General features: G+C 38.9%; 1 protein-coding gene across 2 annotated transcripts in view; it reads right to left on the reverse strand.

Annotated features, from left to right (window-relative positions):
• Positions 1 to 19401, reverse strand: part of LOC139691946 (LON peptidase N-terminal domain and RING finger protein 3) — a 170028-nt gene that overhangs the window by 29329 nt on the left and 121298 nt on the right. For both annotated transcript variants that reach the window (XM_071589906.1, XM_071589905.1), the window contains exon 2: positions 8422 to 8540. In XM_071589906.1, coding sequence (XP_071446007.1) covers positions 8422 to 8540 — 119 coding nt within the window. The remainder of the gene's footprint in view (positions 1 to 8421; positions 8541 to 19401) is intronic.

Consider the following 19401-nt stretch of genomic DNA (forward strand, 5'->3'; position numbering starts at 1 on the left):
ATGCTTGGCGATAAGGGTAGCAACAACAATATTATTTGCTGTACAATGACAACGCATGAGCACTATATTGTTCCTCTTTCTTAATTGAATGACTATGCAAGTAACAAGAATTTTAAATGCGGATTATGAGCAGCAAAATTTACATTCGTGAGATATGATAATTACTATATTCCCGAGAACGTTCGAGAATGTTTTATTATGATAGCGAAAAATTGTTTGTGAATAAAAAGGCCGAGGATCGAGTTGGTGCGGTGGCTACCGTACTAGCTTCCCACCCAGAGGGCCCGGGTTCAGTTATAATAATAAAAACTTCAGAGTAAAACTTTAAAATATAAATTGAAAGCTTCAGCGTTGCTCATTGTTTTTTAGTTTATAAATAGTTAAAGAAAAAAGTCAATGATAGGCAATTTTATTAACTTTGTTTTGACCGATTTGTAACCTGAGATACAATTTTCGAAATAATTGAGTAAAACCATGATTTACTTCAAAAGGATAGGTATGTTATTTCAAAAAGCACGAAATACAATAAAAAATAACAAATACACAGGTATAGCAAAGACATTTTCGTTTCATTTCTAACGCAAGACAAACATCAGCTGAAGCTACGTTGAATGTTTTTCAACGAAGGTGCTTCTTTATCCAATTTTCAGTTGTGGACTTGGGCTGTTTGAATGTTTCCGTATACATTTCCATAGTTTAGCCGTACAAGCCGTGGCAAGCATGAATTTTAGAGTTCCATTTAGGTGAACCATTTAATTAAAGCTACCGCAATACAACACCAAATAATGACTTTAATGAACCCGTCGACCCTTGATGAAAAATTGCAACAGTAATAGAGAGATGATACATCACTTTCACAGCAACATCTCGACATGATTAAAAACGAATGAGATATTTGAATCCCGACCGACTAGATGTCAACGAATGAAGCAAAAACTATTCTAGAATGCAGCGTATCCAGAATTAAACAAAAATAATGGAGTTGAAAATGGTTAGTTAATTATGTAAATATAATATTTTTATCATGCAATATTTTTATAATATAATATTTTTATATTATGTAGAATATTATTTTGATGCGTAGGGATCGGGATTGGTGCGGTGGCTATCCTACTGGCTTCCCACCCAGAGGGCTCGGGTTCAAATCCCGGCGGCGTTGAGTATATTTCAGAGGTATCTCGATCCCTACTTGAGGTGCTTTGTGAAGGGCACTTTGAGTGAGTACGCCGTACGCCGGATGGGACGTTAAACTGCGGACCCCTTGGCGCCTTTCGTTAAGAGTAGGCTATTGCCGACGCCGGGTTTTTCTCCACCCTTCATCCTTTCCTGTCCATCCCCTATGGCGCAAACGACCTCAGCTGTCGGTCGCCTCCCATAAACACTACTACTACATAAAAAGGCCGCAGGAACAGTGAATTACTTATCTGTAAACTAAAGACTTTACATCAAAAGCCGTACGATGATAATTTTACGAGTCGGTTAATGTGCACACAGTCGCGCGCGCACAAAAACACACACACGTATATAAACGAGTATATACTTCAGAATATAATCTGAACAGAATAAGACCCCCCCCCCTCTTAACCTTCAGGAAATTAAGATGGAGTTCTATGCCAGGCGCCCTCACGCCATTTGCGTTTCATTACATAATTCAAAGATCTTATGTCAAAATTCTTTCCTCTTCATACACTCCTCCACTGAGGTTTCATACTTTCTCCGTCCTTGGAGTAGACACGCATTTCAACGGGGACGCTTACCGCAAAAGTTAATTTATCACTTTCAGATGAAAGAAATTACTCCGCGGAAAGTTAGATTTAAACCCCAAGTCTGAACACGAAAGACAAAACCATTTTATTTGGATAATTAAACTTCAAAGCCTCGGCTCGCACTCCCGCGGTGTTTGTGCAAGTACGCAGGGAAACTCGTAAAACTTTGAAGATTTAAAAAAATAGCGATACCGCCACCGTCGAGCGGCGCACAGAACAAACACCACCATATTTTCGTCTTAAAAAAAATTAAGTCGCCGCCTTGATAGCAAATAATAAATGGAAAATACAAGAGAAAAGGCGGAACATTGGTACGACGCATTGGCTATTGGATATTGGCACAACATAGATAAAACAAAAGTTTGATACAAAAAAACTCGACGGATTACCTAACCCAACAAAGACGCGTCACCTGAACATTCCCTGTAACCTGATCTCAAATTTCAATGAACTGGACACGAGAATCCATTTAGGTATGATATCCCGAACTTGACAGGCCGTTGCTAAGAGGAGTTGCGAAGGAGGGAGAAAAGGCGGCTGGGGATAAATAGGGGAATAATTTGGAAGTGGATGGCAGTTGACACCGTAGATGCTGAAAGGCCATCAGTCTTTCAAATGGCAGCAGACCCAACCGTGATGAAAACGAAGGTTGGCCCTAGAATAACGGTCCATCCGGCGACGCTCTCCGAATTTAACAATAAATTATAACTGCAATGAGTAGTGTGAAATATCTAGAAATAATCAATTCCTTTCGGCTGTAATTTCAAAAGTGAATGTGTTTGGTTGCTGAATAGTGACTATGAATTATGTTACTTCCCAAGTATGTTCACCATGGAGAAGGGTTCGCCTTAGAGTAATAAGTGAAAGGAAGGTGTCCGTTTGTCATTTTATGTTATAATTCAGGCTCGCTTGTTTGTGAATAGGTAGGTTTGGTGATTTTCTGCCAGAAATTACTTCGCGTAACATCTAACTTAGTGTTATTATTCGAATTTAATGCAGAAAGTGAACAAGCATTATTTATTCAACAACTGCATTATTTATCCAAAGCCAATATTTTGGCAAAGAAGCAGTTAACAGAGTACTACTAGAGCACGAATTTGACAGAGATCATAAAAATATTAAGTCGTTTTGAGTAATTGACATCCACTATTTGCGAGGTCGAAATAATGTATGAAGTGCGAGGAAAGTGTGACGGAATGAAAAAACTTGTTACACGTTGGGATAAATGTGTTAGCCTTGCCGGTTACTATGTTGAAAAATAAATATAAGATTTTGAAACTTAAGAATTGTACTTGAACGTACTTTTTGCCCGATTTTGTTTCTTTTTGTGGTCAACAAACATGCGTGCATTAGTTTTCAGTCTACCCTCGTATGCGTATTATGTGAAGAAAACACCATCCTCACTATTAAATAAAGAGCACGTAGAATAATATTGAAATAGGTATATAGTTTCAGTCGGCATCAAAACGAATAAGTATATCTTTATGGTAATCATGAAGAAATTACACCAACTAGCTTCTACCAATGGCAAATGCCCATATATAGAGCATATTTAGGTTTAAATTGGTTCAATATATAAATGTATAGTGTCGTTGAGTTACAGACTAACGAAATCCTAAAAATAAAACGAGTGCATCAAAGTAAAAGTGAATATAGTACCTTAGCAATTATAATAAATCTTCTATCCAACAAAACAAACAAGAGCCATTTAGTTTTGCATCAAATGAAAGCACAGGTTTCTTAAAATTCCAAAGTTTAATTTAAGGCATTAACTTTTCCAAGCTCCGAGGAGATAGTAACATTTTGTTTACACCCTAGAAAAGTCTAATTATATTCAAGTCAAATATATTGAAAGAAGAATTGGACATACGTAAGCTAACCGCGCGATGATTTCCGCGTTTGCTCACTTTGGACCAAAAACACAATGGATTGAATATTTCCAAGGCCCAGTTGGAGCGGTTTAAGCGAAGCCAGTCAGATTTTATACATCTTTTCATAACTGCCACTGAAACTTGGATCCAAATTTTAACTCCTGAGACAGAAGTGTAGTCAAAACAGTTGACTGCAACGGATGAACTTGTTCCGAAAAAGTCGAGGTCGGTCCATTGGCCGGGTATGTGATAGCGACTGTTTTTGGGATAGGCACAGAATTGTGTTATCGATTATCTCCCGAAGGGTAAAACAACCGCAGGGTATTTCGCATCATTACTTGAAAAGCTGAAGACAGGAAATGTAAAAAAAAACGATCGCATTTGAAGGCAAGACAGTGCTTTTCCATCAAGTTACCTACTCACACTTCGGTGGTCGCTATGGCTAAAATTCACGAGTTGCACTTCGAATTGGTCGACCCCTCACCGTATTCACCAGATCTGGTCCCCAGCGACTAGCGGACAGCGAAGTCCGATGGGCGGCGTACTCACACAAAGTGCTCTCCACAAAGCACACCACTGAAAAATACCGGACGTCGCCGGGATTCGGACCCGGGATCTCACGGTGGGAAGCCAGTACGTTAGCCAACGCACCATCCCGAACCACGTGCCACCCTATATCTATCCTTTGCGTCTATGCTAAGTGCACTTACCATTCCTTCATTCTTCTCCCGCTAAGGCAATTCTTCTCCTTAGGTATTTACAACTCTGCCCATTTTCAACATTTGTATTTCTCATTATTATTGCTCCTGCAATTCGCCCAGCAAATGGATGAATTCTTTGGCTTGTCTTTTATCTAAAGCTATATCAAACACGGATGAATTAATAAGCCCCTGGCTTACTAACTACCCAAAGTTCTTTCTATGTCTCTCTGACCATCTCCACGGTGTACATCTATCTTCCTGGCTTCTTACGTCTTTCTTCCATCTATCACTACCAATCCAGATTACCCATTCACCAACTTTACCTATACAGGCATGTACGAGACTAGAATATAAGACACCTATTCCCTTTTCTTGTTTTATCTTTTCCGGCACATTCATTAACTATGCCAATTTAACTCTGTCGAATATTTCACGAATCAGACAAAAACATTTTGCTCATATTCGGTAATTTCTTCAGTAGTCTATTCCACCGGTAGTCTGCCATTTAAGGCAGGTTTTGGGGGGGCATTGAGGGACCTCTACATTTCTTAGTCCCACCAAAGACGCTACCTGACCCCACTCTGCAATAAACCCATCTTCAAATCTCATACTCGATTTTCCTTAGAATTTATGTTGTCATTAAGCGTTTCCCTTTCCCACCCAAACTCAAACTGATATTTCCGTAAATAGTCGTTTTCCCTTTTCTCAAACCTGTTTTAAGAATCTAAGTACTACGAGAAAACAAACTTACGATCAATTAAATCTAGACTGTCCGAAAAAATATTGCTTTTCGAGATAGCAATATCGACCTAAAGAAGTATTCTGGTAAAAAAATTTGCAAAAAATTACAAGAGCATATAGCATTTCTTCATTTTTTTCCCACACTGTGGAGTGAATCGGCCATGGCAATAACCATGTCCATGTGTCTTTCCTTTCAGTTACATCAACATAAGCGATCCTATCTCACAATCTATTCCTGAATCTATGATGCCGTCCACATCACATTCATTACTCGTATCTAAGATGATCGACCTAATACTTCAGCTTCAAGTTTTTATTTCAGTCCTCCTTATCTTTCCCTATTTTCTTCTGATTCCATTAATGCATAGATTCCCTACCCTGTCTTAGAGTGTTAACCGGTTTTCGTTTATAGCCTCATGACTGTAATGCGACTTTTTTGAACATAGTAAATATTCTTTCATGTCACCATAATTGATCCATACCCTTGCACGGTTTTCTGCTAAGTTCCTGCAGAAGTTGTTCACCTTAGTTAAACGTTTTATTTTCAGCAAGTCTTCCTTCTAAATATATGTTGACGTTTTTTCATTTCCTTCTCACTCCCACCTTCATAAACATTTCTTCTGTAGTCCACTGTTTTCTTGATTCATCTCGAATTTAAGGCTCCCGTGCAGTTAGGCTGAGCGCAGATAGAAAACATGAAAATGGGAGCCGAGTTCAGTGAACAGAATAGAATGGTCATTAGAAGAGCAAACGGAATTAGGTAAATCTAGTGAAACTTTGGCAGTGTCAACGGCATTAAGATACGTATTTAATGGACCCCGCGCAACGCTCCGCCTCGACAAGAACGAAAGGACGCAGTCCTCCCATTCCAATCCCCTTTCCTCACTCTCCTCGTCATAATATGTCCATAATATAGCCCCAGTGGTTCACAATTCACTTCTGATATTCTTCGTATCAGCTACGATTATATACCCAGGAATGAAGAGGACTTAATTCCCGGTTATTTTGAATTTGATATCATACTGAGCTTTGGTGAAATCTCATTCTGTTCCGTAGGCATTTCAATTAGCGATGGATTCCTGGTTTCCCAGTTTTTCCGCCACGCTGAAATTACAGCCCGCCAATTTCGTCCTATTTATTTAAAATAACCATTCTTCTTGATAATTGTCCCTATTTACTCCGACCTACGTCTTAAAATACCCCCATGCAAATATTACGGATAACACTCGCTCGGGAAAGATGCTCTCCTCAAGTTTTTCTCCCGAACGTTTTTCAGCAACCGTTACGGGCTGATTGGGGGACACTTCGGCAAAACTTAGCGGAAGCAGTAGTAGAGGTTGGCGCTGAAGCGCTCTCGGAGCAAGGGCGCGAGGGAGAGCGAAGGCGTTAAGGGGAAGTGAAGGCGAGAGAGAGCGAGAGATTGGAAAAGTCGCATGATATATACACGCATATGCATACCCCTCACGCCGTCCTCGCACGACGCAGGCAAAGCCAAAAATGCCTGATTTTAGTCATTTGGTGAAACTCATACTCGCTCCCGCAGATCTACTCCACACTTTCCTGTCCTTCCACACCTCTTTCGCTCCATACGTTCATGCTCCTATGTCTATTAGACGTCTAATATTCCTCACCTTGCCATCCGTTTATTCGACTGTTTCGTCGATTAAACTTGCTACGCAATCACATCTCCATTTTTTCCTCATCACACGCGACTACTTACGTTTTAGCCACATTGCAATTTAATTTATCGTTGCGTATGATGGAGAATGAAAATTAAGCGTGGCGTGTTAAAAGGATTTGCTTGAGTGTTCTTTGCTGCTATGGTCAAAGCAAAGTGTTCTCTTTCTTGCCCCGCATAAGGCCGATTGCCTATTATTTCCTGGCAGTAATGACGAACTGGAACAAATCATAAGATGTCACCTCTTGTATACGTGCGAAACGATTTTCAGGAAATGAATGCAGCCCAAAAGCGTTAGAAGCAGAGAAAGCACATAGGAGCTCAGAGGAAACGGAACGAATAAGAGTTTTCTTCGATATATAAATCCACTTAAAAAGAGTTAACCGAACCGATAAAAACGAAAATGTGACCCTTCCAGAGGGGTAGGGCGTGTTGTGTTTGTAGCATTAAAAATAATTGGCACACTGTCAAAAGTGATAGATACAAATATTTAAGCGCAATACAGAATAAATTTGGACACTGAGGTGTGCATTACCAAGATATTTCCACCTCAAGACTATGTTGACAGGGGGGATCGAGATGGTGCGGGGGCTAACGTACTGGCTTCCCACCCTGAGGGCGCGGGTTCAAATCCCGGCGGTGTTGAATATTTTTCAGAGGTATCTCGATCCCTACTTGAGGTGCTTTGTGGAGGGCACTTTGAGTGAGTACGCCGTCCGTCGGATGGGACGTTAAGCCGCGGACCCCTTGGCGCCTTTCGTAAAGAGTAGGCTAATGCCGACGCCGGGTTTCTCTCCACCCTTCATCCTTTCCTGTCCTTCCCCTATGGCGCAAATGACCTTAGCTGTCGGTCGCCTCCCCTCAAAACTACTACTACTACTATGTTGACAGCATTAAAAATGCCTACAAACATAGTGCTTCAATATTTCAATCATAGGGCCACTTTATCCTTTTCATTTCAAAAAAGTCTGAAATATACAGTTACTCGGAATAAATTCCATTTAAGTCGTAGCCAGAGAAGATACTACTTCGTTTCGAATGCATACATTTATTTTAAGATGACAATTAATGTAGTCGGTAGGAAATGAGCCGTTCACGTGCATCAAGAATGCCAATGAAATGTAAGTGTTGAAGTCTAAGATGGTTTAAAATTTTGAGGACTCAGGGCGCAATGCATTTGTTAATGAATGCTGCAGCATCACTGAGAATTGCAGCGACTCGATGTTCGAGTCCAGAGTGTATTTACAGCAAATACTAATTCGGTAGCGACACAATCAGTTCCTTTGAATTGGGCAAAAAACGCTCTTCAAGAGGGTTTAAAATAATTCTCTTCTTTTAAGGTTACCGCAATGCCAACTCGTGCTCATTAAATCGATTCTCAAGGCAAGATTCGAATCTTCGACCTTCTGGTTCCTTGAATGACGCGTTACCAGACAAACTGTCCGGGGTCAGCTTCGCCCTCCAAACCCGCATTGGTCTTGAGTCCGTAAAGTGGACTTGGGCCACATTACTTGTGTGCCCTTACCTCGCCCGCCTAGTCATTTTTGTTTCTTGTCTCCAGCGGTTCGAATGTCAACAGCTAAGTTACGAGCGTTAAAATTAAGCAAGACTCACACACCTTGATGGACGGAATATTTATAGCGACGGTAGGAATGAAGGCTTACCTTTCCCCAGCTTGGCTTTAGCCTTACAACGTTGTCCGCATCCGCCAGGGCTTCTTGGAGTCGGTTCAACCGGTAGAAGGCATGCGACCGATTGCTTAGAAGCAGGTGGTTGTTGGGAGCTGAAAAGGATGGAGAGAGGAAATTATATTCAACCATTCAGAAAAGGCATTTTCTACTATGAAGAAATCATCAAACAGATGTTAAAAAATTCAAAACCAGTTTATAAATAGATAAATCATGGCAAAGTGATGAGGGGCTATTATCTTTACCACAAAGATTACCGGTTCTATTTTTTTAATCGGCAAAATTTTCAGCCTTTAGTCATGAATTGCCATATGACAACACTTACTCAACGGACAAAACATACAAAAGAAAGGTCTTGTTTCTGGGCTTCTTCTTCAGTTATATGTATGTTGAGGATTGGCGTGTACCTACACCTTGGACTTGCTCTGACCTTGGCAAAAGACTTATTCGCTGAAAACTGTTCCTGTTTCATCATTTTATCACAAATGTTGTAGCACGGGACTTATTAACACGATAAATAGTAAAACAATTGATTACTTAGGATAGAGTTACCCAACTTCATTACTTTTCCACCGCGAGGTCAATATTAATATTCGCATAAAACTCGTCACCATTTTAACACTGTATTCGATCATTGTAAAAATAACAGTATTCGTCATTTATCACGTAAACAATTATTACCGGGCACTTACTCTGATTTTTGACCCATATATACGTGTTATATATATATACATATATATATATATATATACATATATATATATATATATATATATATTTATTTATATAGAAACAGATATAAGGAAAAGGGATAGGAACACACATAAAGGACGAACACAATAAAGGTGGGGAAGGCGGAATCGAACGGATCACAAGAGTAAAAATATTTCCTTGACCGGGACTCGAACGCCGTATCTTTCCACTTGCCGGGCGGATGCTCTTAATGTGTGTTCCTGTCCCTTTTCCTTATATCAGTTTCTATATAAATATTTATTCGCCGTTTGGCGGGATTTCGTGTTTGAATGTGTATTTGGCCAATGTGGCTCATCTCTTTCTTCTGGCTATGCGTGCCACGAAACGCACTGTTCCTTTCCTGTATGATGTTGTATGAATTCTAACCAACACACAGCCTTTCCTCTTGTGTCGTGTGTATTTCTCCTTTGGTGGGTGAAACAGCCCCCTGACGCCATCTCTTGGCTAAAGAATCGGGGCGCTTGGCGACATATTAGACCCACGGATCTCAGGTTAAATTCCGTTTCCTCGATAGCTCAAGTGGTTAAGAGCATCCGCCCGGCAAGTGGAAAGATCCGGCGTTCGAGTCCCGGTCAAGGAAATATTTTTACTCTTGTGATCCGTTCGATTCCGCCTTCCCCACCTTTATTGTGTTCGTCCTTTATGTGTGTTCCTATCCCTTTTCCTTATATCTGTTTCTATATAAATATTTATTCGCCGTTTGGCGGGATTTCGTGTTTGAATGTTGATTTGAATAACGCAATGTAGAGCGTTGGACTACTGACCGGAGAGCCCGGGTTCGATTCCCGAGAAAGCCACTCCGGGCACCTGCAGCTCCACCCAAGCTATGAGATTTTTCGGGTACCAGAACTTCCTGGGAAACCATAACCGGCACATGGAAAGGAACTGGCCCCCTTACCCTGACGTGAATTTCACACGCCGCCGGGCTCAGTACTACCTACCTACTCAACCATCACCTACCAAACCAACTTTCGGGGTTGATTACTGTGTTTATGTTTATATATATATACATATATATATATATATATATATATATATATATATATATATATATATATATATATACATATACATACATATATATATATATATACATATATACATACATATATATACATATATATATACATATATATATATACATATATATATACATATATATATATATACATATATATATATATACATATATATACATATATACATATACATACATATATATATATACATATATACATACATATATATATATACATATATACATACATATATATATACATATATACATACATATATACATATATATATACATATATATACATACATATATATATATACATATATATACATACATATATATATATACATATATATACATACATATATATATACATATATATACATACATATATATATATACATATATATACATACATATATACATATATATATACATACATATATACATATATATATACATACATATATACATATATATATACATATATATATATATATACATATATATATATACATATATATATATATATATATATATATATATATATATATATATATAGAATTCCTCTATATATATATAGAGGGATTCTTATAGGATTATTCTAGGAATTTAGAGTTAGACGCTCTCCAAAAGAAAATAAAACATGGAAGGCCCTTCCGGTAGATAAGCAGAGTAAGATTACGCGAGCAGTTTGCTTCAACTAGCAATGAGAGCTAAGAGCTCACGGGGATTATTATAATAGTAATTATTTCTTGCAATATATTTTAGCTACCAAAATCTGTAAGAAAATAGTGTCACTACAACGTGATATGAGTGCACAGCAACAATTTTTTATCAATAAAAGCACAAGTGTACTTGACCATTTAAACAAAATTGCGCTTAAATTTTATCAGTTATATATAATTATATACAACTGATAAAAGTAGATAATGTAAAGGGTACAATTCAAAATGGACTAAAATATACATGCAAAACACTAGGCGACTTATCCGCAGCCTGTGCATGTCTCAGACTGCTCAGGTGCGTGCGGTGAATGGGGAGTCAAGATGGACGGTGTCGGGAAGAGGAGTATCCATTAGCTATGCGAGAAAGAAATGGTAAGAGGCCTGGGGAGAACTGAAGATTGGAATAAAGCCGGCAAGGAATTCATAAAATCAGATTACGGATGATCAAGTTTCAGTTTCAAGATCAGTCAGCCAAGGGGTAGCAAGCTTTGCTGAGGGCAATGGAAAACCAGTACGATACGTATGGAATGATAATATATGTAAATAAAATAAATGCTACGTGATTTTAGAGGAAGAGGAAGGCTAAGTTATATATTAAAATAGAAGTTCATAAACTAGAGCAGATGGAACCTTTTATATACCTCGGAAGTGTTTTGGATCCAAATGCTCTGAGTAGCCGAGATATTCAAGAAAGAGAATTGCAATAGGTAAAGTAGCTTTCTAAAGGAGGATAGAATTGATGATGGGGACGTTGAGTAAGGATGTGAAGATAAGGCTCGCCTAAAATTTAAAATGGAGCGCGGAAATATGGAAATTGACGCAAACAACCAACTTTTGGCGTAAGTTGCACGCTTTTCAGGTATGGGTGTGAGAATTGAAAAAGTCAAATGGGTGGAAAGGGCAAAATGGACGGATGGGAAAATAAACGATGTAGTATTAAGCATGGTGACGGAAGTAAAAAGAGGGTTGTAGGGAGAAATCCAAAGAAGGCAGGAAAAGATGACACAGAATATTTTTATTGGCGATGTAATACTGAATTAAAGCGATGGAGAGGAGAACATAGGGCAACCATGATGGGTAGCGAAAAAGATTGACAAGTCGGGGGGCACGAAGGGAGGCAGAAGTATGCGGAATTGAAGAAGGGTGCATTGAAGAGCAGGATGTCAGGTTTCGTCTAGCTAGGCGAGGCTAAGAAATGTAGCAGTGTTCATCCGGTGCCCATCTAAAACCTTACTTCAACGTTAGACTACCTACCTGTATAGCAATGAATAATATGTACTACTATGAAGTAAAAAAGCGTAATTTCTGGAATGTTGTTAGTACAATCATTATCACAGACAGTAAAAATTAGAAATTAAGATATTTCTTGCAACGGAATCACATAAAAGGTCGGAATTATAGTATTAAGTTTTAATCCCCTAATTCACTACTAACAGTAGTAATTTTAATCACGTTTGTATACCGGATTCGAACATATCTAAACTAATCTACCTTAATAAACACGAATGCTTCATGTGACGACCGGCAACATACAAAATATAAGAATTTCCACAAGGTTGAGCCGGGAACAATTGAATATTAATTTGTCACCTTCAATGAGTACTCTTGTGTCTGTTATGAATTTAGGCTGATTTAATTTGTTCCATGCACATACATTATACGTAACTACTACACCCAAATTTTAATTTTCGATGCGTGCTCTTACATAAACTATTTAAATTTGCTGCTATCTCCTATAGTAAAACTTTTCACTCTCATGCTCCGACGTCACCATTCCAACTAATTTCGTTTCCCATTTATGCTTAACTCAAGTCAACTCGTACTTATTCACAAATAAAACACTTTTGACCATAGCTATCCATTTACCCTTAAGTATTACGAAGCAGTCCATATCGTGTACCTTTCCACCTCACCTATCACGAGCCTCTTCGTCTAACCTTTCCTAATACATCGTTGATGAATTCTTAATTCCCCGTCACCAACATTTTCATTTCTCAATTCTAACAGTCGTGGCCCTCTCCTGCTCTTTCCTTACCGCAACTGTAGTTTCACTTGTGGGAAGATTTTGATTGACGACGACCGCGGAAGTCTTGCTCACCTCGCCACCGGGCACGACACCCGCCCCCGTGGGAGGAGTTCCGCAGCTGCCACATTCATTGCTCTCTTGCGTCCATCATAGTAACACGGGAATAATTTTGAAAAAGTTGCCCTTTCCTTCATTCAGTTTAAAAGAGACGCCATCAGTTAATGAGATCATTCCAAACGTTGAGTTTTTCTTTTCTTTCAAACTTTTTCAAACGTTGAGTGGAATGTCTCTCATTTCACGCTTAACCTCCTATTCATCAGGTTTGGAGGTTTACCAACAGAATATATCTTGTTCCAGAACAACAATGAAATGTCCAGGACCTCGACGCTGCAGCCCAAGGGATGGAAGAAAAAATGTATATGGCCTTTTAGAAACCAGAATATTTTTCCATTCATTTCAATACGACATATATATATATATATATATATATATATATATATATATATATATATATATATATATATATATATATATACAATGAATAACTGATTGAAGCGCTTTTCCACTTTGTAATTATCAAGAGGAAAAGTGCTTCAATCAGTTATTCATTATGTTCGACTTCCACCACATCACGCCTGAAGCTACTCAATTTGGACATGTATACATACAATTACTCACGACTCCGATGATATGTCCAGATACAGAGAAACTTTTGAGATATTGTGAAGTACTTATATCCACTGGTATTTAGAACCAATTACGTAATATCTAATAGTTGCCAGCGTCAAATAACATGGACTGGCATAAATATCAATGTCTTAGGTAGAAAAAGACCAATCTAGGATTAATTTGAACCTGCGCTCTCACGTTTAACAGTCGAGGATTATACATTGCCACCAACGAAAGTAGCGGGATTTTCAACTAGCAGAAGGTTAAGGTATCATTAAGCAAAACGATTTTGGCTCTTATGTAATATGGATGGATATGCATACTATTAAAATGATATGAACTCATTTCTCTCACTCATCTCATTGAACTCACGACAGACGTTCCGGTGTTTTGATGTCGTTATCGAGGGTGAAACACGACGTACGAACACTCCATAATAATGCCTCAATATCGGAAAATTAGACGTGTGAACCTACACACAATCATGTTATTCTAAGAGCATTTTCCGATCATGGATATGCCGAGCAATTGAGAGAAGTTAAAAAGCAGGGTGCAACAAATTTGTTGGATACAACAGAATATCTGGAAAATAAAATTTAAGCAGTTAGGGGACCGTGATTCTTCGATGAACTAGCGAGTGAACGTGGGAAGCGGGCACATTCAAGGGACCTCTCAGTTTACATCTACGATCTGGATCTTGGAAACTTTTTAAGGCTTCAGTGAGCCATTACATTTGACTGCAACTATAGACTCGATGTAACAGTCAATAGGAAGGGATATATAATAATTACCAGTATCTTGAGCTTGATGGCCACCAACCACAGTTATCAACCCAAAGTTCGGTTTCATAGGCGAGGGTAGAGCTTCAGATAGTAGCCCCACGACGTATACAATTCATCAATCAGAGCAGGGGGGCCAGCGCTTTTCCCTGTGTCGCCAATAGTTTCCCAGAAAGAATTGCTACCAGAAAAAATCACTCAGTTTGGTTGAAGCCTAGAGTTCTCCGAGGTGAGCCCGGTAATCGAACTCGGCGGACCAACGCTCTAGCCACAGGAATGCCACCCCCATTAAGTTTGATACCAAATGCAAAATCAAATCATCATTTATATACTGCATCAGATTGCAATTTGCAACCAAAAAATATTCTTTGCGGGATTCATTAAACTTTATCATAAATTTCAGAAGGATTAGGTACTACAAACCCTCTTTCGTATTAATCGGCTGAACCACGCGATTTCTCCACTAAAAATTTGTTTTGATGAAAGAAGACACTTTGCTTTTCAACATTGAGAATTTTTATCACAACCTAGGTTTCCTTACAGCATAACATCTTCAGGCGTATTCTTTCATCATAAAGGATTTCCACAATATTACGCCTGAAACTGTTTTAAAGCTTTGTTTTCATAACGTAAAAAACTAATGCACATATCAATCCACAGCCGGTGCGTCAACGGCGAAAACTGATTTTTACAATCTTAAACTGAAAATGTCAACCTGACAAAACTTTAACTCCCGAGAGTTAAATATGCAAAACTAGCCTCCATTGAAAAAAACCCAACAGATCCACTTACGACTAATATTTTATCCTATTGGAGCAGTTTTGCCAACCCATTTAGAGTTAGAGTTGAATCCGATGATACAGGTGACTGAACAAGCACCAGTAATTTAAAAAGGCACAGTTGGATGGAACCTTTCCGAACGCAATTAATAGAAATCTAAAAGCTCCTTTCAGGAGCGGGGCTTTGGAGAGCTTCCTATTCGGAAGATCTCACGACGAGGAGGAAGGCAGAAAAATAGGCTAGGGGAAGGAATGTCACAGATATTCGAGAGACATACGGCTTATAAATCACGAGAGTGGGTGGAAAGTTACTCCCATTCCTCCCCTCTTCCCCACGGTTATGTAACGGATGCGCGTGCTTACTGTTAACAACCGTGTCGAAAGCTAAGGTCATAAGCACCTCATGGAGGGGGGAGAAGGGCATGCGCGAGACACGAAATATATGCACTCGAATCCGGCGCTTTACGAAACGATCCGTGGACTGCTGCCGCAGTTTTCTCAAGATGGCGGTCAGCGAGGTCGCGTGAGACTTTTAGAGGACGATTCCTTTCATCGAAGGCGAACAGTGACCAAATCCGTTCTGAGCTTTGGAGGGGTATTAGATACATGCTTTGAAAGAGCGATAAACTGTCGCCGAAAAACACAAAACTTTCCACATTATTTAAAGTTCCACATCTTTTCCCACAGCCGTCCTCGGGGGCATATGACTAGGCCACTGGATGGGGAAGCACGTTTCCCCATTTCTATCAAGCTTATCGAAAACTAAAAATATGGAATGGAAAGAATATTCTATGTTTACTGCTGAAACGCAATTATCTATTACCTCAATAGCTAATGCCGCCACGAAAACGGCATGGAATAGAATATTACATTTCTGCAAAAACGTGAAGAACTACCATTTTGATATTACAAATTTGGTGTCTTTATTAAGAGGGTACTATTTTTAGAACTATTTTTAACTAAGTTATTAATTGGCACCACGATTTTCTGTGACACATATTTTGGTACACAAGCTCATATCTCTATCCCTCTTTAAGTGTTTTAACATAGTTCAGTTATATTTATAGACATTCTTTCATTTGACAATAGGTTTTAATACCCGAGAGGAAGGTTAATGTTTCATACCCCTCTCCAGATTGCTTCAAGAATTATATCTGCGAGAAAATTAGGATTATCAAACTTAGACAAGGCACCTCAATAAAAACAGCATTATTCCTTATTCTTAATCAAGGAAAATATTAAAAGCCTCTTGTTCCCGGAAGGCTCTTCAATAATGATATTACTTGGAAAATGGAAAAAATTGAAAAACGTGCTAACTTTACTTACCCATCAGTTTTTTTCCAGACGGCACTTTGGTGTGAAAAGGCCCATCGAATGACTTAAAGATTATGGAGTTATATAATACCTACTCATGCCAATGTTTTCATGACTTCCGAATATATCATTGAATCCAAACTTGCTCCCTTAATTAATGACTTCTCCGAGTTCTTCGATGATTACGCTTGGGAGACCAACAATCACTAGCGCTTGCTGTGTAGTTTGGAATGATTCCGAACATTATAATTTTCTCATACAATGCTAAAAACTAATCGAGTGAGTCATTTGCACAGATTAGACATTATTTTCGCCCCAATTGTGTAGAAGCCAACGAGAAAGTATATGTGCTTGGTGATAACCCTCGAGTGAGAACGACTGGAAATTGGTCAAGGATTTTCTGGAAGAGTTATCATGGCGTAGGGGAATTATTGATCACGGAAGACTGAAAGCTACCGTCACACAATCTTCGTATTTTCGATAGAATCGTGTATTAAAGGGATACTCCCCAAAAACGAACTTTTCATGCGGTTTAAATTGTATAAATGTTACAGGAGATGGAATGAGTAATGAAGAACAACGCGGGATTTTCAAAATATCCTTCGAATTCACTGAACCCATGCTGAAGAGAGAATACCATCAAAACAAAATGGCGACGGACGTTCGGTCGACATTGCTTTCTCGCCAAACATCGTTCGGTGCCGACTACTTGATAATAGTTATCTTGGATTTTGCAATGAGAAAATAGCGTCGTCAACAAGAAAACACTATTTTAAAAGTAATAATGAGAGTCCTCACCCATTCTACTCCTTATAACGAGTTTTACGCCCTCCAATGATGAACCAATAACCTATAAGTTCACGAATGCATTTGGAATCTACAGTCTATTTGAACGTAAGGAAATTGACATTTGAAAGGGATATATGCCAACCATTCTACTTAACAGCATATACGTATGGATTAATTAAAGCAAATATTCAGTTTTATTTAATGCTGATGGAATGTTTAGGGAGTCCGAGAGAAAAATGAATATAATGAAAGATATGCGTGACGAATTAATAAACAAAAGAGATTGTAACGGGTTGGTGTTTTAAATAGCATGCTAGATTCCCACCCCGATGGCCCAGGTTCATATCCCGGTGATGGTAGAATTTGTCTGTGGTATCTCGGAGCATATTTAGGTCTCAACTTGAGCAAGCCGTCCAGCATACGAGAAGTTTAACTGTTTACCTCTTGTCGCCTATCGCCAAAAGTTGGCTAATTCCAATACCAGATTTCCTAACTCCACCAAATTATCCATCCATCCCTACGGGAGTAAATGGCCTTCACGGTACGTCACCTCATCTAATAAATACTACTTCTAGAGATGGGTAATAATCACTTTCAGTGAATTAAACGGATTCGATTGTCTTAGATATTTTCCCGATCAAACTTGTACTGCATATTCAATATATATTTAATTAAAAAATTGTCTATTTCCTTCTCTGTAGTCACTTAAACCTTTTACGATCAAAAACGATGACCATCAGAAAAAAATCGCCAGATGAATTCACCAGCATAGTCAAGACACCATAATATTTCGGGGAGAAAACTCGTTACGAACAAAGGATCGTAGCTCCAAGTCTGCCACGAAGGTGCTCAAATCGTTCTCCTCGCGAGTATGGCCTTTGGGTGGTCGACCACACTTGCCCCGGCGCACGTATGTATCTCCGGCACTGCCGATACGCTTCGCCTATTCGCGCGCATCCCTGCTCCGCCATTTCTAAATGCGACGCAAATGCCCTAAGAAAAACACCACCCCGGCAGCAACGACAAATTACATAACAGGTCGACGAACTAACGCTTTCCACCAATCACACGCAGGCCTATGTGAGCGGGTGATCGTGCTTGGAAGCGGACGACGACGAGTGGAAAGGAGAGGAGAAAACCGGAGGGCCAAGATGAGAGGGCGATACGGGAGGGGAATTGGGAGGGGAAGGGACATAAGTCCAATGGCAAATGGGCACTACTAGCAGAGGCGTCGGGAATAAGATACACTGAACAATAAAAACCACCCACATTCGTTCGGTAACATATATGTGTGGGTGTGTGAGTCGTAGCAGTCCAGGGGTGGAGCAGGGGTTCATTCACATCATTCCATGCGAATGAATATTTGTTCGCCATACGCCGGGATTTCGTGTTTGAATGTGTGTGGGTGGGTATGCACACATGTATGTATGTATGAAAAAAAATATACATACAAATATATATATTTATACACAAAACATAAAAACATATAAATATATATATACACACATATATATATATTATATATATATATGCACACATATATATATATATATTATATATATATATATACACACACACACATATATATATATATATATATATATATATATATATATATATATATCTGTGTGTGTCCGATTTGCAAGAACTACGGAGAGGACAAAGGTTAACCGCTCATTCATTGAAATTCACCAGAGCACGTTTCTTAAGAGATTTCAAGGTGTTTTGACGTTCTCTGAAACATTTTACGGAACGCTGCGGACTCCTGTACGTCATACACACCAGTTTCCGTATTAAAAATGAAGGAAATGATATCATGGGCCTATCAATTTATCCTTAATCAAATCCTCATGTGTAGTCCTGAGCTCTTCAATGTTTATAAGAAAATAATTGAATCAGAGACTTGGCGGGGCATATTTAGAACCCTATGACGAAAAAGAACAAACCGGCTGAATATTACAGGCTGTTAGGTTTGATTTTGTGCAGGGAAATGTTTGAGCTAATTATAAGCATTATCAAAAAAGTTGGAGAACAGGGAAACTACTACTAAAGGAAATTTTTCGGTTCTCTCGCGGGTGAATACAACATACAGGTATGACGC

This window comes from Hetaerina americana, unplaced genomic scaffold, assembly GCF_022747635.1.
Source record: "Hetaerina americana unplaced genomic scaffold, ioHetAmer1.1.p SCAF_4, whole genome shotgun sequence".
In the NCBI taxonomy this organism is placed as follows: domain Eukaryota; kingdom Metazoa; phylum Arthropoda; class Insecta; order Odonata; family Calopterygidae; genus Hetaerina; species Hetaerina americana.